The sequence below is a fragment of the Babylonia areolata genome, chromosome 22, assembly GCF_041734735.1.
Source record: "Babylonia areolata isolate BAREFJ2019XMU chromosome 22, ASM4173473v1, whole genome shotgun sequence".
NCBI lineage: Eukaryota > Metazoa > Mollusca > Gastropoda > Neogastropoda > Buccinidae > Babylonia > Babylonia areolata.
In genome coordinates this window covers 13,012,583-13,033,835 of record NC_134897.1, presented here as the reverse complement: position 1 = coordinate 13,033,835, position 21,253 = coordinate 13,012,583, and the positions used below count along the sequence as shown (strand labels likewise).

The 21,253-nt window shown below is 45.7% G+C and overlaps 1 protein-coding gene across 1 annotated transcript; it reads right to left on the bottom strand.

Moving 5' to 3' along the window:
• Positions 1-2,379: 2,379 nt before the first annotated feature.
• LOC143297515 (uncharacterized) lies at positions 2,380-17,046 on the bottom strand. The gene is made up of 9 exons (XM_076609915.1): positions 16,899-17,046; positions 15,587-15,970; positions 14,875-15,015; positions 13,777-13,903; positions 12,243-12,390; positions 6,749-6,919; positions 4,720-4,923; positions 4,202-4,310; positions 2,380-2,709 (listed from the first exon to the last, which is right to left on the bottom strand). Exons 1-9 carry the CDS (start codon positions 17,044-17,046, stop codon positions 2,609-2,611), a joined length of 1,533 nt encoding a protein of 510 aa, XP_076466030.1. The 3' UTR covers positions 2,380-2,608.
• Positions 17,047-21,253: the final 4,207 nt, after the last annotated feature.

Below are 21,253 nucleotides of genomic sequence, written 5' to 3'. Positions count from 1 at the left end.
CATCCAAAGTGAGCTGACATGGGTGGTGTTGGAGAACAAGGAAGCCGACAGTACTAATAAATAGGTTTTAAGATGAGTTTTTAGTGATGAGCGAAAAGCAGAATCAGATGCAGGGATATGATGAAGGTTGTTCCAGATGTGAGGAGCAACAAAGAAGAAAGAACATTCTTTGTTCACCCAGGTCTATGTTTCCCCCAGGTCTGTATACCCCCCAAGTCTATATTCCCCTAAACATATGTTTGTTTAATCATACATACACTTTGGGTGATGGTCAGCAGTCAGTAGTGGTCAGTGGTGGTTAGTGGTCACCAGTCAGTGGTGGTCTGTGGCGGTCAGCAGTGGTCAGTCATGCTCACTGGTAGTCAGTAGTATGTAGTGGTCAGTGGTGTCAGCAGTAGTGAGTGGTTGTCCGCGGTTAATGGTGGTCAGCGGCGGTCAGCAGTGGACAGTAATAGGCAACGGTGGTTATCAGTGGACAGTGGTGGTCAGCAGTGGTCAGAAGCGGTCAGAGGTCAATAGTCATAAGTGGTCAGTATATAGTGGTCAGTATTTGGTTCTGGTCGGTCAGTGGTTAGCGATTGTAAGTGATCAGTTGTGCTAGTAGTTAGTGGTGGTCAATGGTGGTCAGCTGTCAGTACTGGTCAGTGTTGGTTAGCAGTGGTCAATGGATGGCACCGGTGGTCAGTATATGGTGGCCAGCAATGGTCAGTAGTGGTCAATGGTTAGCGGTGATCAGCAGTGGTGGGCAGCAGTGGATAGCGGTCAGCAATGGTCAGTAGTAGTCAGTGGACTGTAGTGGTAAGCGGTGGTCACTGGGTAGTGGTTGTTAGTGACCAGCAGTGGTCAGTTTGCAGTTAATAAAATCAAAAACAAAAAACCAGGACGTCTTGATAATGCACAAATGTGACAAAACAACGCAATCTGAAGAATTTGACGTAGTGGTCAGCAGTGGCAAGTACTGGTCAGTACTGATCCCCATGTTCAATGTGCTCATACTGATGTTCAACGTTCGAGTGAACACGACTGGTTTAATGAGATGGGGTGAAGTTCATGTCGCTTTTAGTTCAGAGGTAAAACTGGAAATGTTTGTGCAAATATTTGATGGACACACACAGACTCCCTTCAATCAAAACTTCATCTACACATATTAGTCCATCGCGTAATATCCATTCAAAAATACTGCACTGTTGCGATCTGATTGTGAATAAGTTTACTGAATGAAAATGGCTCATCATAGAAAACAGACCCTAATTTCCTAAAGATCCACCACAGGCATTCACCATCCACAAGAGCAGAAAAGGTAGGACTGGTTTCATTATTTTTTTTCCGGGTCTGAGTCCTTCTGAAAAGGCGTTGTCTGGCCATTACACAAACACCACAATCATCCCAGTCAAAGCTAAGGCCACCACACAGAGAAACATATACATGTACACACAAATGTCTTAATAGCTGCACACACATACACCAAACATTGCACAAAGCCAAATATTAGTGTGTACAGGTCATTTAAAAAAAATAACAAATACTAAAAATGATCCATATAAAACGAGTAGAGTACATGCATTTGCTTTTAAAAGGACTTAAAAAAACAAACTTTTTAAGTCTTTCAATCTCCTGAAATAAAGCTTGATCTGACGATAAAACATTTGTCATAATCAGTGAATCATTGCCCATCACTTCTGAATTATTGCCCTTCGTTGCTTCACTCGGTTTGAAACTGCTCCCATGCCTATCCAAAAGGAGGTGGGTCGTGTACTGAGGTGGCTTTTGAGTCGGGGGTGGGGTCACCGGGGAGGCCGAGGGGTCTTTGGGTGTCCTATAGCCTTTTATGGCCATCTGTATCCAGGGCTCAGCATAGGCGGGGCCCAACCCTCTCCTTCGCCCTTTTCACCTTCGCCAGGTACCCATTCACACCTGGGTGGAGTGAGGGAAATCGGAGTAAAGTGCCTTTCCCAAGGACACAACACCATGCTGAAACGGGGCCTTGAACCCTGATCACTGGTGAACACAGTAATCCAACAACAAGCCGTTTCCACCGCGAAGCCTCCGATGCCACTGTGATGGAGAGCAAATAATCTGAAGGTCTGTTGTTGCAAGCCCACAACTCGTTTTTATTGAAGGCTAGTGAACACTGGGGAAAAAACAACAGCAACAACAAAACCGATCGCAAAGTATATACAGCACGTAGGATGAACACAGCAGAAATAGCGACCAGGTACAGTACGCCACAGTTACAGTTTTAATCTAACATAATCAGGACCCGGGGTTGCCACATCATTACTGCAGCGTCGAAGGAGTTTCAAGTTCTGAGCAAACAACCGCAAAGTCAAAAAGCTTTCACCTATACACAGCAGTTTCAATCCATGGGGTAGAAATCAACCTGGCTTCATATCCGCTGAAAACACCCACAAGTGTCTGTTGTTAAATGGCTTAGTCGTGAGACCAGGAGACTAAATCAGTGACAGAAAGATATCAAGGGGAAAGGGTTGGGAAGAGGGAGAGAGAGAACTGTGTGTGTGTGTAGTTGATCGAACGCCCGTTTCAACTCTTGAAGCAGTTGGACGGACAGACTGAACACGTGGGCAGGTGCATGAATACAACATGGTCACTAGGACGACGTTGACGACGCCGATGACCGCAGCGACCTCCTCAACTCTTCCTCTTCTATGGTTTCTAAACACGGCCTAAAATTATAGCGTTGAGCAGGGCCTGAAAAACAGTGAAAGAAAAAAAAAAGGAGAGAAGACAATCAGTACACTTGAGAGAGGAACTGGCATGCTGTTTTGAAACGCACGAACTGTTTGGTCCCACTCCATTTGTACACATTCGTGCTGGTATTCAAGACGTATCAATGTATGAACGCAGTTACATAAACGTCTCTCCATTAAAAAAGAAAAGACCCATGTCATATTGCAGCTGCTGCATTTATCTACTGAACGAATATTTTCTGAAATAAGTAATGACTGTAAATGGAATACACCAATTCGATCGATTCACAAAGAACGACCACCTTCAGCAAGTGACCAAAGAAATCTTTCTCAATGGGGTTTCGTAAAACGATGACTAGAAAGCACTGTCTTTTTTCCATGAAAACCCATGAATGCATTGATCGAAACAACGAGAGTAACATGCAAAACACATTTTTTAACCATTTTCCAATCAGACATAAAATATGTTTTATTTTATTTTTTTATTTATTTTTTTTTAGAAGAAAACTTTCACGTCCTCTTTATTTTGTGACTAAGAATACCTGTTAGAATAGTTTTCAACTGAATCCAATACTTAAAATATTGGCAGCATCTCAGTTTGAAACCTGGTTTTCAGTTTTAACGTACCTCACTTATTACCGTACACAACAGTAATGGAACATTTATCATAAGCGTCTTTTTTCTTTTCTTTTCTTCTTCAAATGTTTCCTGAAGTTGATCGATCTCTTGACATACGCTCGAGATTACTGACTGTTTTATCATTTCTGACAAAATGCAGGTCTGTTCTACACTGAAGTCATATTCCACAGAGCAAAATATTCAAATGAGACGTGTAGTTTAGGTCGGTTTTACCCTGACGCTGGTCCTTAACATGGTGCGGGTCTTCAACCTAACAGTTTTACAAAACCTTACTGTTTGTTGGAGGCATTACCTAAGACACTTGCAGGATAATCATTTGTAAAATTCGATGGGCATAAATTTTGCTTAAAGACACGGGATAATTGTTTTAAATTTACGTTTATTTCACGGGATAAACAGCTCCCCCCCAAAAAAAGGCCAATGAAAAACTATACACACGACGTATTCAGATGGCTGTCTACGATCAATGAATATTAAAAACAAAAACAAAACGAGCCCCATCTAAGCCCGACATAAAGGAATCAAATACACCAACCCTCACACGTTAAAAACAAGCACGCACACATCTCACAAACCGCATCACAGACGCGTGAGAAACAGCAATGCCAAGGGAAAATAATTACAACTCGTGCGTAAGGAGTACCAACACCCACCAGAGCACATGCATAGAAAACAAGAACAGAACGCTGTGTAAGGGGCGGAGGAGGGGGGGGGGGAGAGATAAAAAAAAATATACGTATCAAACTATAACAACAGAACAGAACGGTGTGTAAGAAAAAAATCACAAAGTATGAAAACTGAAGCTGAAGACAGAACAGACAGGAGGAGGAGAGAGAGAGATGAAGAGATGATACCTTGCCTGGGGCTGCGACCTTCTCTGACCTCTTCCGCCTCCCTCTCGGTGGCCACGTCCACCCACACGTCACACTCCAGTGTGTTGAAAAAATACCACTTCAGCTTCAGCTGCACACACGCACAGGGGACACAGCCTTCACACAAAGTACTCTGTGTGTGGGGGTGGGGAGGGGATGGGGGGCGGAAGGGGGGAGCACTGGGGGGGGCGGGGGAGCGGGGAGGATGGACGGGGTGTGCGGGTGCTAGTCGTTCGTAACGGAGGTCCCACGTGAAGTATATTTTATTCTCCACGCACTGAAAAGAACCCATGGCAACAACCATGAGCGTGAATGTACACATGCACACGGGCACGCACACACACACACAGAACCACCACCACCACCACACGACACAACACAACAAACACACACACAAATGCACATTATACACACAGACACCCCCCACCCACCACCACACCCACCATTCAACACCCCCAACCCCCTCCACACACACAAACACACACACACAGACCACTCACACGGATATAAAACATCACGACGACGATAGAGGAGCAGCCAGTCATGCTGGCGGTGGACAAGGCGTGTGTGGGCACGGGCAGCTCCACCAGCTCGTTGAGGCAGGTGTCGTGAGGCTGCAGCCTGGCCCCCGGCACGCGCACCTTGCACACCGTGTCCTGCACGCGCCGCAGGTACCTGCCGTCCGGCAGTATCACTAAGAAAACCTGCACACACACACACAAAATATATATACATATATATACATATATATACATATATATATACATATATATATATATATACATATATATATATATATATATATATATATATATATATCGAGAGAGAGAGAGAGAGAGACAAACGATACGTTTTGGGTGGTATGGATGTCCTTTCTTATATTCGATGACTTATAAACATGACATATACACTTATTCACAGTTGTTTGCTCAGAATACTATACATATGGGTTTTTTTTTTTAATTCACAGTTGTTTTGCTTGGAATACTATGCGTGGTTTTTTTTTTCAATGTTTGTCTTCATCGTGTTCTCATTATGATGATGATGATGATGATAATCATCATGTGCATTCACGCCTAATCTTTTCATCCGTTTTGTCTATTTTTACCTTTCTTGTATATATATCCATGTCAGTTGCCTATGCGTTACAAAAATGGAAATTAAAAACAAGTTAAAAAATAAAAAGAAAGAGAGAAGAAAGTCTTGCACAAGGCACACCTCCAACAACCATATACCCTGACCACCCGCTGTGATGTTGTTCAGTGTCCTTTCCTCACCAAACCTACCTGCACCCAAACGAGAACAGGTCCATTTCTCCCAGTCCCGGTTCGCCTACTCTGTGATCTCGCCGCCACCACCCTCAATGGACTCTTTGCCTCTTTGTCCTGTTTCGCCTGCACGCCATTTTCGTTTCATCTATTCACACCCCCTACACCCTCACCCCCCGGATCCCCCTCTTAGTCTCTCTCCAACACGCACACGCATGCACACCCACATCCCGTACGAGTATCAAAACACGATTGTGCACAGATGCCAATACTCAGATCGCCAATAGAACAAAGAAGTGTGTATACAGACGTAAAAAACAAACGAACATTTGGAGAAGTGAAAACAAAACTTGGGGGGAGAAATCTCTCCCCCACAGCTTTCGGACGGCACAAGACAAAATGAAAATAGGCGAATCTGGGTTACCGATTTAGTGGTAGGCGGCGAATCGGGAGTAGGCGAACACTGATGACAACGACCCAAGCACTGGACAACATGACCTTTAAAGGCAGAACCCACTAGGTTGTTAAATAAACCAATAGGTCAGTTAAACATTTGTCAATGTTTATTGCCATTGTCCCTCAAAAATCGAATCTATCTTCGGCGCGCCAGCCTAGTATCCTCTATGTTAAATGGAAACCATGTTCCGTTTAGGATGATAGCGCACGTGCATCTATGTATGTATCTACCCTTCCATCCTTGTCCATTCTCTCCATCTGCAAAACCGATAGCTCTAACTATTTAATTATATATATCTGAAAAAAAAGAAAGAAAAAAATGCTAAAGAAGTCGGTGGATTCATGGAGGGCTGCCGTTGGAAGACGTGGTAGCGGTCTCCACTCTGGAGGAGACGCTCTCTCAGTCTGGCTCCGCGACTAAGCGATTATTGTCGTTAGTACTGGCTTAGTAGGTGGTGTCCTAAATACGTTAAAGCAGAACAGGCGCTACCGAACACCATCGAAGTGACTCAGCAGCAGTGCAGGGTCTTCTCTGGTGTGTGGCCTCCTGGTGACCTAACATCGTGGACTGCCGGCACTGGAACTGTGACAGACTAACCCGGGTGTGGCTGTGTATAAGGGACTCGGAATGAGCGACGTGAGAGTAAAGCCACTGAAACGGTGCAGATGATGGGGCAGCCAAAAAACAAAACAAAACAAAAAAACAAACAAAAAAGAAGAAAAAAAAAGGACATCCTTTACATAGTAATAATTACTCTCCCCCCCGCTCCCCCCCCCCCTCTCTCTCCCTCTCTCAGTACGGTACCTGTTTGAGGGACAGCGCGGCATACCGGATGGTCTTGTTGCTGTCGTTGATGACGTCGAGTCGCACGGGGACGGTGTCCCCATGGACGATGAAAGGGGATTCAATTCTCACAGTGGCCTTCACCTCCCCCCTCGGCCACGTCTCTTCCTCGTGACCCGTCCTCGTGTTGTTCTGGGGGGGTACAGGGAGGGAGGAGCATTTTGTGGGTTTATTTGTTTTGTTTTTTGTTGTTGTTTTACACGAGGTTTCAGTTTGTTTCAGTTCCAATTTCTCAAGGAAGCGTCGCTGCGTTCGGACAAATCCATATACGCGACACATTTGCTGGGCAGATGTCTGACCAGCAGCATAACAGGCCTTGAGTGCATGTACGTGAATATTTGTATATCTATCAGGATGGATTTCTGGTACAGAATTTTGCCAGAGGACAACACTTTCGTTGCCATGGGTTCTTTTTTCAGTGTGTGCTGCACAAGTGTGTGCTGCACACGGGACATCGGTTTATCGTCTCATCCGAAAGACTAGACGCTAAGTTTGATTTTCCAGTCAAACTTGGAAGAAAGGGCGAAAGCGGGATTCGAGCTCAGACCTTCACGGACCCTTTGTACTGGCAACTGAGCGTCTTAACCATTCTACCACTTCCGTCCTTCACACTAGGGTTAGCGCATGTATGAATTAGGATTTGACTCAGACTCACTTGAGTCAATTCATCTGAACAACAGCAAGGCCTATAACCTAGGAGGGGGAGAAACTAAGGTTTGCAATGACAATGGTTTTCAACACAAGAAACGAAAGTTAAAAAAAAAAACTACAAAATAGTATGTACAAGGGAAACGACGTCTCATTCCCTCTTCTCCCCCCTCTTGAGCAATGTGCGTGTGTGTGTGGGGGGGGGGGATTATGCTGGGGAGGGGAGGTGTTGCGCGTGCGTGCACGTGAGCCGTGTATGTGTGCGTGCGCGTGCTTGCATATACAGAATGTGCACGGTGTCTGTGAGGGAAGGCGAAGATATATATACAGTGTGTGCTTAATTAACATAGTGCCTTGAAATAGATCTTCCATCAATCCCTCACACGCTTGCAGGGGTAAAAACATTTACAGAGAAACCAGATATACGTGACCTTTCGAAATGAAAACAGAAAAAAAAGATATCTTTTTCGTAGCTGGACCTGTCAAAATACAAATTTTCACCGTAAAACCTTTCATTCCTGCAGTACTTGGTAGGCTCTAAAAGCATGACCAGCGCGTCAGCTGGGTCTGTGGGTCAGAGGTCGGGCATTTTGGTGCTTCACATGGTTCAGACCCACAATCCTAAACACAAAGCTCGGGGCTCAACTGCCTTGATCGATGCCGTGGTACACAAACGATTTACCCTCATAAGGTGGTGATGATATGTTTATATTCTAAAGTAAGCACTGGTGACAGTCCACTGACAAAATATACGCGTGAGTAGCAGTCAAGGATGTAATGACGGCGGCTAGCTATGTCAACAGGACTCCAACACACACTGACCTCACAAAGTCTCCTTTCCAGCACACACACACTCACCTCACCGAGTCTCCCTTCCACCACACACACACACTCTCACCTCAGTCTCCCTTCCACCACACACACACTCACCTCACAGTCTCCCTTCCACCACACACACATTCACCTCACAGTCTCCCATCCACCACACACACACACTGACCTCTCACCTCAGTCTCCCTTCCAGCACACACACACTCTCACCTCACAGTCTCACTTCCAGCACACACACACTCTCACCTCACAGTCTCACTTCCAGCACACACACACTGACCTCTCACAGTCTCCCTTTCACCACACACAAACTGACCTATCACAGTCTCCCTTCCACCACACACACACTCACCTCACAGTCTCCCTTCCACCACACACACACTCTCTCACCTCAATCTCCCTTCCATCACACACACACTCACATCACATAATCTCCATTCCAGCACACACACTCTCACCTCACAGTCTCCCATCACACACACAATCATCTCACCGAGTCTCCCTTCCAGCACACACACACTGACCTCACACTCTCCCTTCCAGCACACACACACTTACCTCACAGAATCTCCATTCCAGCACACACACATTCACCTCACAGTCTCCCTTCCAGCACACACACACTGACCTATCACAGTCTCCCTTCCAGCACACACACATTCACCTCACACTCTCCCTTACAGCACAAACACACTTACCTCACAGAATCTCCATTCCAGCACACACACATTCACCTCACAGTCTCCCTTCCAGCACACACACACAGTCACCTCACAGTCTCCCCTCCAGCACACACACACTAACCTCACCGAGTCTCCCTTCCAGCACACACACACTAAAATCACAGTCTCCCTTCCAACACACACACACTCACCTCACAGTCTCCCTTCCAACACACACACACTCACCTCACAGTCTCCCTTCCAGCACACACACACTGACCTCACAGTCTTCCTTCCAGCACACACACACTGACCTCACAGTCTTCCTTCCAGCACACACACACTGACCTCACAGTCTTCCTTCCAGCACACACACACTGACCTCACAGTCTTCCTTCCAGCACACACACACTAACCTCACCGAGTCTCCCTTCCAGCACACACACACTGACCTCTCACAGTCTCCCTTCCAGCACACACACACTGACCTCTCACAGTCTCCCTTCCACCACACACACACTCACCTCACAGAGTCTCCCTTCCACCACACACACACTGACCTCTCACAGTCTCCCTTCCACCACACACACACTCACCTCACAGTCTCACTTCCACCACACACACACTCACCTCACAGTCTCACTTCCACCACACACACACACTCACCTCACCGAGTCTCCCTTCCAGCACACACACACTCACCTCACAGTCTCCCTTCCAGCACAAACACACTTACCTCACAGAATCTCCATTCCAGCACACACACATTCACCTCACAGTCTCCCTTCCAGCACACACACACAGTCACTTCACACAGTCTCCCCTCCAGCACACACATACTCACCTCACCGAGTCTCCCTTCCAGCACACACACACTAACCTCACAGTCTCCCTTCCAACACACACACACACACAAACCTCATTGAGTCTCCCAGCACACACACTCACCTCACCGAGTCTCCCTTCCAGCACACACACACTCGCCTCACAGTCTCCCTTCCAGCACACACACACTAACCTCACAGTCTCCCTTCCAGCACACACACACTCACCTCACAGTCTCCCTTCCAGCACACACACACTAACCTCACAGTCTCCCTTCCAGCACACACACACTCACCTCACAGTCTCCCTTCCAGCACACACACACACACACTCACCTCACAGTCTTCCTTCCAGCACACACAAACTCACCTCACAGTCTTCCTTCCAGCACACACACACTGACCTCACAGTCTTCCTTCCAGCACACACACACTGACCTCACAGTCTTCCTTCCAGCACACACACACTGACCTCACAGTCTCCCTTCCAGCACACACACACTGACCTCTCACAGTCTCCCTTCCAGCACACACACACTGACCTCACAGTCTCCCTTCCAGCACACACACATTCACCTCAGAGTCTCCCTTCCACCACACACACTGACCTCTCACAGTCTCCCTTCCAGCACACACACACTGACCTATCACAGTCTCCCTTCCAGCACACACACATTCACCTCACAGTCTCCCTTCCACCACACACACACTCACCTCACAGTCTCCCTTCCAGCACACACACACTTACCTCACAGAATCTCCATTCCAGCACACACACATTCACCTCACAGTCTCCCTTCCAGCACACACACACAGTCACCTCACACAGTCTCCCCTCCAGCACACACATACTCACCTCACCGAGTCTCCCTTCCAGCACACACACAACCTCACAGTCTCCCTTCCAACACACACACACACACTAACCTCATTGAGTCTCCCAGTACACACACTCACCTCACCGAGTCTCCCTTCCAGCACACACACACTCGCCTCACAGTCTCCCTTCCAGCACACACACACACTGACCTCACCGAGTCTCCCTTCCAGCACACACACACTGACCTCACAGTCTCCCTTCCAGCACACACACACTCACCTCACAGTCTCCCTTCCAGCACACACACACTCACCTCACAGTCTCCCTTCCAGCACACACACACTGACCTCACAGAGTCTCCCTTCCAGCACACACACACTGACCTCACAGTCTCCCTTCCAGCACACACACACTCACCTCACAGTCTCCCTTCCAGCACACACACACACTCACCTCACAGTCTCCCTTCCAGCACACACACACTGACCTCACAGAGTCTCCCTTCCAGCACACACACACTGACCTCACAGTCTCCCTTCCAGCACACACACACTGACCTCACAGTCTCCCTTCCAGCACACACACACTGACCTCACAGTCTCCCTTCCAGCACACACACACTGACCTCACAGACTCCCTTCCAGCACACACACACTGACCTCACAGTCTTCCTTCCAGCACACACACACTGACCTCACAGTCTTCCTTCCTGCACACACACACTGACCTCAGTCTTCCTTCCAGCACACACACACTGACCTCAGTCTTCCTTCCAGCAACACACACTGACCTCCAGTCTTCCTTCCAGCACACACACACTGACCTCACAGTCTTCCTTCCAGCACACACACACTGACCTCACAGTCTTCCTTCCAGCACACACACACTGACCTCACAGTCTTCCTCCCAGCACACACACACTGACCTCACAGTCTTCCTTCCAGCACACACACACTGACCTCTCACAGTCTCCCTTCCACCACACACACACTGACCTATCACAGTCTCCCTTCCAGCACACACACACTAACCTCACCGAGTCTCCCTTCCACCACACACACACACTGACCTATCACAGTCTCCCTTCCACCACTCACACATAACCTCACCGAGTCTCCCTTCCAGCACACACACACACTGACCTATCACAGTCTCCCTTCCACCACACACACACTCACTTCACAGTCTCACTTCCAGCACACACACACTCACCTCACAGTCTCACTTCCAGCACACACACACTCACCTCACAGTCTCCCTTCCACCACACACACACTCACCTCACAGTCTCACTTCCAGCACACACACACTCACCTCACAGTCTTACTTCCAGCACACACACACTCACCTCACAGTCTCACTTCCAGCACACACACACTCACCTCACAGAGTCTCCCTTCCAGCACACACACACTCACCTCACAGAGTCTCCCTTCCAGCACACACACACTGACCTCTCACAGTCTCCCTTCCACCACACACACATTGACCTCACAGTCTCACTTCCAGCACACACACACTCACCTCACAGTCTCACTTCCAGCACACACACACTCACCTCACAGAGTCTCCCTTTCAGCACACACACACTCACCTCACAGTCTCACTTCCAGCACACACACACTAACCTCATTGAGTCTCCGTACGTTCCAACACACACACACACTCACCTCACCGAGTCTCCGCTCCATTCTCCGCGTCAGCACCAGCTGGTTTCGGACCAGCAGGTCTTTCCTGGTGGACACGCGCACCTCTTTGGGAGGCCGGCTGCCACCCAGGTCCACTTTCTCGAAGTGCACCCGCAGCACCACGCGGTATCTGACAGGTAACACACAGAGCGAAGGATGGTTGGTTTAAACATTTTTAATATCAAGAAACAAGGTACAATACAGCGTTCAATTAATAAGACTTGAGCAACAACAAGCATGAGCTTATATCGTGCTCGTTCATATGCAACAAGCAATACATAAACGCAATGGCGAAAATACATTATTTGACAATGAAAAGAAGGTTGAAGTGCAAGACAAAACTAAACTAAACAAGAAAAAACAACAACAACAAAAACACCAAAAAACCCCACCCCAAACTACTATTACCGCAACTACCACTGACAACAACAACAATGAAAAGAAGGTTGAAGTGCAAGACAAAACTAAACTAAACAAGAAAAACAAGCGAAGGATGGTTAATAAATCCTCTTATACTGCCGGTCTCCTTTGATATCCATCTGGTGTCAGTTGGGCCAACACTGAGCAAAGTGAGAGCTGTATTATCAATGGTTTCTCTATTGCAAAGGGAATTCATTTGCAGCTAAAATGTTTGTGAAGGACTATGACTCCCAAACTAGGAGGCAAAATTGCATTGGCTCTTTGTGCTGCAGCCTTGAGGAGCTAGTTGGCCTTTGGGAACTATCCCCAACGCTGACTGTCCTAAGCCCCTCTTGGCCGAGAGAGTGGGGATCTAACTTGGGCAAAACATTCTCCACTATAATCAAATTCTAGCCCAGACAGTCGGGACAGCAGTTACCCCCTCTGCTGCTCTGATGGTTAAAGTCGAACGCGACTGACTATCATACATCTGGTATCGGGGAGGAATACAAGATGCCCAACACATCATTGAGACTTTAAAAAACCTGTGCGCTTAGCTTTCATGCAGATGCACAGTGCAGAAACGTCAACAAAGAATACAATGTAAAAACTCCACAGTTAAAACCATGTTTTACGGCTCAAATCTCAGAACACACGCACGCAAGCGCACGCACATGATATACAATCCACAACCATGTCACACCAGAGTCTCGCATGCATGCACGCATGTATGCACTTTAACACACACGCGACGCTTACAAACGTACATGCGCACGCCATACACGCACATACAAACGTATACCTATATGCACACACACGAACGTAGACATGCAAGTAAACACGTGCACACAAAAGCAACAACAAAAATCATATTATGATACTTAGAGCCTCGCCGACCACAAAGGCCATCTCAGGGCTATCAACAACAAAAAAACAACAACAGAAAAGGAAAAAAATAATGTGAAGATGAACAAGAGTAACAACAATAATTATCGGAAGAAGTCGTTCAAGAAGAAGAAGAAATCATCAATGTTTTGTTGTTGTTTTTTAACAATCGTTTATCACAACACAGTGGATACTGAGGCAGCGCCACAGGTGCAGGTGTATGTATACCTACCTGAAGCTGCCGGCCACTCCTCCCTTCCAGGTATCGGGGGTGTTGAGAGGGACTGTCAGCGGAAGGTCTGTGCTGACCGCGGGGGTCACGTCACCTCGCGTGCCGCCCACAAACACCGGGTCACGCCCTGCACAACCCCACCCCCCACCCGGGATATCATTCTCAATAAGGTCGTGCGCGCGCACATACACACACGCGTGCGCGCGCACACACACACAAATGGCCTCAAATTCATCAGTGTATATAACGTATTATAATTGAGGAGCCTCGTGTGAGCCAAAATACAAAATAAAATAATAAACACCTTGGACTCATCAGTTTATATTGCACTTGAATAAACTCGTATGTTGTCACTGTATTGACACCCAAAATCATTTTAAAGTCACCAATTTTCAAATTATGATTGAAGAAACTCGTGTGTGCACCAAAACAAATCACCTAAAATTCATCACTTTATAATACATTATGATTGAATAACCTCGTGTGTGCAGAAAAAACAAAAAAAAACAACTCAAACTCACCAATTTACATTATGATTGAATAAACTCGTGTGTGCATAAAACAGTCATCTAAAACTCAAAACAAAAGGAAAAAAACAAAAAACAAAAAAAAACACCACCAACAACAACAACAAAAAAAAAAACACCACCCGTCTTAGACACACTGATGTATCATTATGAATGAGCAAACTCGTGTGTGCATAAAACTCGCATTAGATTCATCAATTTATAATCATGAATGAATAAAGTCTATGCATAAAACTCGCATCAGATTCATTTATTTGTAAAAAAATAACTGAATTTGGTCGTATGTTCAAGAAACTTGCATCACATTCATTTGAGAGAGAGAGAGAGAGTGTGTGTGTGTGTGTGTGTGTGCGTCATTGCGTTCGTGCGTGTGTGCACGCTTGCATGTGTATGCGTCTTGTCGCGCTCCAGAATGGAACGTTGGTGTGCAAGTATGCAAGCCCGTCTATTCAATATAATCATGTACATCTGTTGCTGTTTGTTTTGTTTTCCTACACCCTCCATTGTTGACCCACTCGCTCCACTTCTTTTCGCCCCACTCCTTTGCACATGGACAGAATGGAACACCCACCCCGAGGGAAGAAGGCTTTTCTGACCAGAACGCGGGCACCCGTACTCTTGTCCAGCTGCCTTTCAAATGCCGACACTTGATCCTTCTGGAATCGTACTCGGGGCGACATCACCTCCTTTCGTAGCAACAGCGTAGTGGCTTCTGCATAACAAGCATTCCCACATCAGTACTACAGCAGCAGTGGCGACATTAAAACCAACAGCAACATATAACAGCAAGAACAACAACAACGACAATAATAATGATAATAATAATAATGATAACAACGGTAGCTATAAGGTTCACACTTACAGTAATTGGAGGTACTACCAACCCAACCCAACCCTCCCCTCCCCCCCCACCCCCCCAAAAAAACACACCTCACTTTGGTGTTCAGCTGCATGCTGGTACTGGAACGTCCCAAACCTCGGAACATTTGACTTTTAGTCCAGGTGTACCGGGCTTCTCGGTATGTTGCACATTCTACATTTTATATCATACAAACATGAGCACGCACGCATGCACACACGCGCGCACACACAGAAGTTCACCCGCTTGTAATTGTCTGTTCCTGACACATACACAACTCACCCCCTCTCGCACGCACGAACTCTTTCTCTCACACACACACACGCACACGCATACACACAAACACACGCTCACCCGCTTGTAATTGTCTATCCCTGACACATACAAAATCATCACCCCCTCACACACACACACACACACTTACCGATGATACATACAGGCACGGAGGAGCTGATGCTGATCGTCAGCTGTAGAGTGGTGCCGGGGATGACGGGGGTGACAGGGACGCCAGTCAACTCCAGCGTCACGGGTGATCGGCGGCACATGCTGATGTCCCTGTCACGGCAACCATAACCACTCAATCGCTGTGTCCACTGAGACAGACCAATGGGCAGAGACAAGACAGCGTGGTCCGTTCCTTCAGGTTGGGGGATGGAAACCAGCTGCCAGTCCCATATGAGACGCTTGCGTTGCAGAAACCACACCACCACCACGTAAACGCTGCTTCGCCCTGGGAGATTCCCCTTCAGAGAGGTCAAGAACTCGAGCTTTTGAAAGCCTTCAGGAAGCCAGTCCGCCGACAGATCTTCTGACGACCAAGACCAAACCACAATTGGGACCTTCTTGGTCTTTGTGAAAGATGGAACCGCACAACGACCAAATCAAGCTGTTTTTTGCCCAGCCGACCGCCTGGCAATATCAACATTTCTTCCCCTGTGTCCTTTCCATTCAGTTTCGTTCCGAAGACGGGGAAAAAATGTAAGTTTGTTTAAATAACATTTTTTATATAATACTCTACATTTCTTCCCCTGTCGATGACGTAAAGAAAGCTAGTCAAAGAGTGGAGGGGAAGAAATGTAGAGAAAATATTGCAATGATATAAACCAATTTACAACTGTTTTCGTCTAATAAATGGAAAAGTACACGGGAAGAATGTGGATATTGCCGACCGCCTTTGATCTGTTTGATGACAGGACAGGTGTAAAAATGTGGCACCAAGGATTTTTCCTGCGGGCTGTCGATGGGCCATGAAGGTTAAAAAGTGCAAAGTCCCATAGCCTCTTACTGGTTCAGCATAGGAAGGCAAAGCCCAATCCTCTCATGTCATTTTAACCCTTCACAACCATGTCAAGTTTCCGTTCACACCTATGTTTCCAAGGGTCGTGAAGACCACGCAAATTGGGGACACAGGCATCCGAGGGCCCTTCAAAATTACTGGAAAATCCTGATTTCGCTGATGATGCAAGCCTCCTCATACAGATACCAAGAGCAACAACAAAATAATCGGTCTTCCAAAAGAAGCTGAGAAAACGGGCATCAAAATCGACTCCAGGAAAACGGAATCCATGAGAATCAACAAAGTACAAATCCACCTGCGAGACAAGAACATCACCGTAACTTTAATTTTTTTTTTTTGTCTAACAGGGTAGCACGATCAGCAAAGGCAGAAACGCAGATGAAGACTTAGAACCAAACCGTATGAATATGGCAAAACATGAATTCAACACCCTGCGGACCATATGGAACTCCACGGCCCTCTCCAAGCAAATCAACGTAAGGATATTCAACACAAATGTTAAGTTCATCGTCCTGTGCGGACCGGAGACCGATAAAGTCCATCAACGACGATTTGCGTACCTTCATCAACAGATGTCCGAAACGCATTATGAGCACATGGTGACCAGAAACATTATCACAAGCCAACCTTTGGAAAAGAACCAATCAGATTCACGTCAGAAATGAAAGCAGAAACAACAACAAAGAAATTAAACTGGATTGGCCACACCCTACACAAACCGCCCAGCATCATCCCTAGTGAAGCCCTGGAGTGGAAAAAGACAAGTAAGGACACCTTCCCTGTATCACATTATGGGTTCCAGTCACTGACCTATAAACATGGACTGGGAATGCCGCTGTGTGCGCCTTGCAGTCACTTGACGCCAACTGAGCGAGCGAGCCGCGGCCATTTTGGACACCTCTTATGGATACTTGTCTAATCCTACCTCAGTCTTGAAAAGACTGTGCGTGCGCCCGCGTGTGTGTTTACGCGCGTCTGAGTGCCTGTTTGTGTTTGTATGCATGCATGCATGCATGCGTGTGTGTGTGTGTGACTGTGTGTGTGTGTGACTGTGTATGTGTGTGTGTGTGTGACTGTGCGTGTGTGTGATTGTGTGTGTGTGTGTGTGTGTGTGTGTGTGTGTGTGTGTGTGCTTCAAAATGAGTCACGGCAGAGGATGGAGGTAAGAAAAAGTATAACGGGAATATATTCATATTTTTATTGTGTTCTCGCATTATAATATATACAGTCCCCCCACCCCTCCACACACACAGTCACACACACACATATACACACACAGTCACAAACACAGAGTCACACACACACAGACGCACGCACACGCATGCACACACACGCGCGCGCGCGCGTTCACACACAAACAGACACAAAATTTCCAATTATAATATTTGACCATCAAAAAAATTGACCAAATGTCAGTTCAGTGAATTAACTGTCAGAAAAATATCTTTTTTTTTCCAATTTGCATGTTTCCTAAATAACTGTAGCAAAGGAATGTGTAATAAGATGACAACAAACAAACGAAATCTCCAGTCTTCAGATGACAACAAACGAAATCTCTCCTTTTCGCAAAACCTTTTTCTAAAAAAAAAAAAAAATACACATACTTCTGAAGAGTATTATAACATTACACTCAAAGAAAAAATGCGATTCAGAGTCAATTTCATAAATGCACATAGGACAAGGAATTTTCGACATACATCAGTACAAAGAACCAAAACAGAATCAGACAGCACAAGTCAAACAACAAGTTCGAGCCCCAACCTTATGTCATGGGTATGCACCATGAAAACGGATGACTGTGTGTATGTTCTTCTGGGTAAAGGACGCCATAGAAGGCACAGTGAATTAACAGATTGTAGCATCACAATGTACCAGAAAGATTGACACAAGGTGAAGAATTGTCAGGTGCATTTGCACATGCATGTCTCTAGGACAGACGTTACTGGTTTTTGAAGAGAACAAGTTTGTTCATTTGCTTTCTAATATATTTTCCCGTGATGAGAGAATTGTGTTGTTTGGCAAGGAGCTGGATTTTTCCGTGGTTTCACCTCCTGAAACAGAGTTATGACCAGTTATGATTTCTATGCAATGATATAGTGTCTACAAATTACTTTAAAACTGAAACATACCACTAGAACCACTAAAATGTTCCATCTTTAAACAGCTGTTTTTAGAGCTCGTCTGTGTTTATTGACATGTGTGTATCGTCAAAGCAGGATGATGATAATAAAATGTATTGCTTAGGATCCCCCAATCCATTCCGTCCTCGCTCTTCCCTCCCTCCTCCCACCACCCACACAAACACAATTATGCATGCATACACATGAACACACACACACGCGCGCGCGCGCGCGCACACATGCACGGACAATCACACAGTCACACACACACACACATACACAGAGGCGTTTTTATGGTCATTTACCAAAAGATGAATGCACATGTAAGATTGACTTAATTTCCTTAATACGTTTCATTTTGTAGGGGTTATAGGGGATTCTAGTTCCATTTTTAACATGATTTGTTGTAATTCATGCAGGTAAAAGAAAAGTGCGGCATTCTGAAAAATAAATAATAATTTAATATACAAACTACCCCATGCAGAAGAGATGTTGTAAATGAATTTTAATATTACCTTTTGCAAGTGAGCAGGAAAGTTAAAGATGGTGGTGGGAACAGCTGTGTGCTTCAAGAGGCCAGACGGATTGTAGCATTGCTTTTCAAAGTGGTCACCACAGATCCTGGAGTAGTCGGTAGCTTGAAATCCCTCCCTCTTCAGGGCTGCAACCCATTTTCTTCTCTCTTCGTCCTTCGGGAATCTGATTACAAAACACGAATAATTCAAGTTTATTTTGTCATTGGAGTGTTCATCAAAACATTTTTACTTCCCTTATACTTAAGGTCATAATAAACACACACACACACGCGCGCGCGCGCGCGCACACACACACACACACATGCACACACACACACACACTTGCACACACCGAATCATGCAGCATACACACATAGGCCTACATACAGACACGCACAAACTGACAGTCGTAAGACCTCCATAACCCAACACACACACACACCACCACCACCAACAGTTATACACACTCACACACACACCTACACACACACACACCTACACACACAATGACGCACACAAACACAGTCACCTGAGACAACCATACTTTTGCAAATTTCCCAGGATGTTTGGGGAAAAGTCAATCATCCTTTCTTTAGTTTTTTACTCATTAATATCAAGAAAATTATAGGTACGAACCTGTGAAAAGATTTCCCTTTCTTTTGTCTGTTGAAACAGCCCCAAGCTGCACAAAACGTTCCGGACATTGTTGTACTCTGTTGTCACTCTCTTACAAAAGGCCGGTGTACGGGGAGGTGTCCAACATGGCGGAAAGTTCGCGCGGCTGTGGCGTCGCTCACGCAGCGCCTCGCGCGCTCTATGTAAATACGATCTCAGTGGTTCCAGTCCGCAATTACTTTTTTCCTCGCCATGTTTAGCATTATATGATTTCAATCACTATGTTTTACATTATACATATTTAAAAAAAAAAAAAAAAAAGAAAAAAAAAGAAGAAATACCAGTATGACACTGAAATGAGGATATGTTCACAGCACCAATCTTGGGTTTGGCGAAAAGCTGTTTATACTGGAATGGGATGGGGCACAAGGAACTCTTTCCTTGATATATTCTGTAGACTGAATGCTTGCTAAAGAGTGGTCTTTCATGCAAACATTATAACGATAACAACGATATTAACATAAGAACCATGTCGATATATATTTACAGATAAGTACATAACTCAGCTGAAAGACACTAGAAATTAAAAGGGGGAAATTTGTGCTTCATGCTTAATAAAGTTAAAAAGGTCTTTCTGTCATCACTGCATAGAAAGTTGGGTTTTTTTCCCCTTTTGTTTTTTTGTTGTTGCTGCTGCAAACGTTTGTCTCAGAGATACAAGTTTCCTTATTTGGTAAAAATAAATATAAAAGTTAACGATAGTATGTTCGACTTCTTTCTCCCGCTTCCTTCGAGTGCGTTTTTCAGACTGATAGGAAAAGTGTGCTCAGATCTGGGGCGGTTTGTCCACCTGGACTGATGTCATCGAAACACCTAATCTGATCTTAATGAAATAAATATTAATATTACACACCACCACCCACACATTCTAATTCCAATGGATCGGCTAGATCCACATTTCTTCCCCTCCACTCCTCTGTGTGACTGGCGGAGTGAACGTCCATGCCTTGTTATCCTCATTCCGTATTAAGAGGAGAAATTGTAGATATTGCCAATGGATCGATTTACCTACAAAGACTTAAGTATTACCACTACTTCACATGCAGGGCATGCATTCACATGCAGGATAAACAGGGCCATCGGAGTTTTACTTACAGTTCGTAGCCTTGATGCTTACCTTTGCCAGAGATGATGATAAAGAATTCACGACGAAATTTTAACAGTACGGAGAAAATAAAGCACACGCAAAGTGTTTGTTGGAGACGGCTAACACAGAATTTGTTGAAGACTAAAACATACATAAAAACGTTTCCGTGTAGTCACGGCTCAAGCGGTGTTTTCGAATTTGGGACACGCTGAGTTTGAACAAGCCTCTCAAACAGCTATGCGATACCTTGTGCACGTGGAAAACGTGTTTAACGCGTGAAGGACATGTGGAGGGGGTGGGGATGTAGGGAAGGTGACTGCATGGGAAAAATAAAATTGTGAGATTCACAGTTTCAGTTTCTCAAGGAAGCGTCACTGTGTTCTGACAAATCCATATA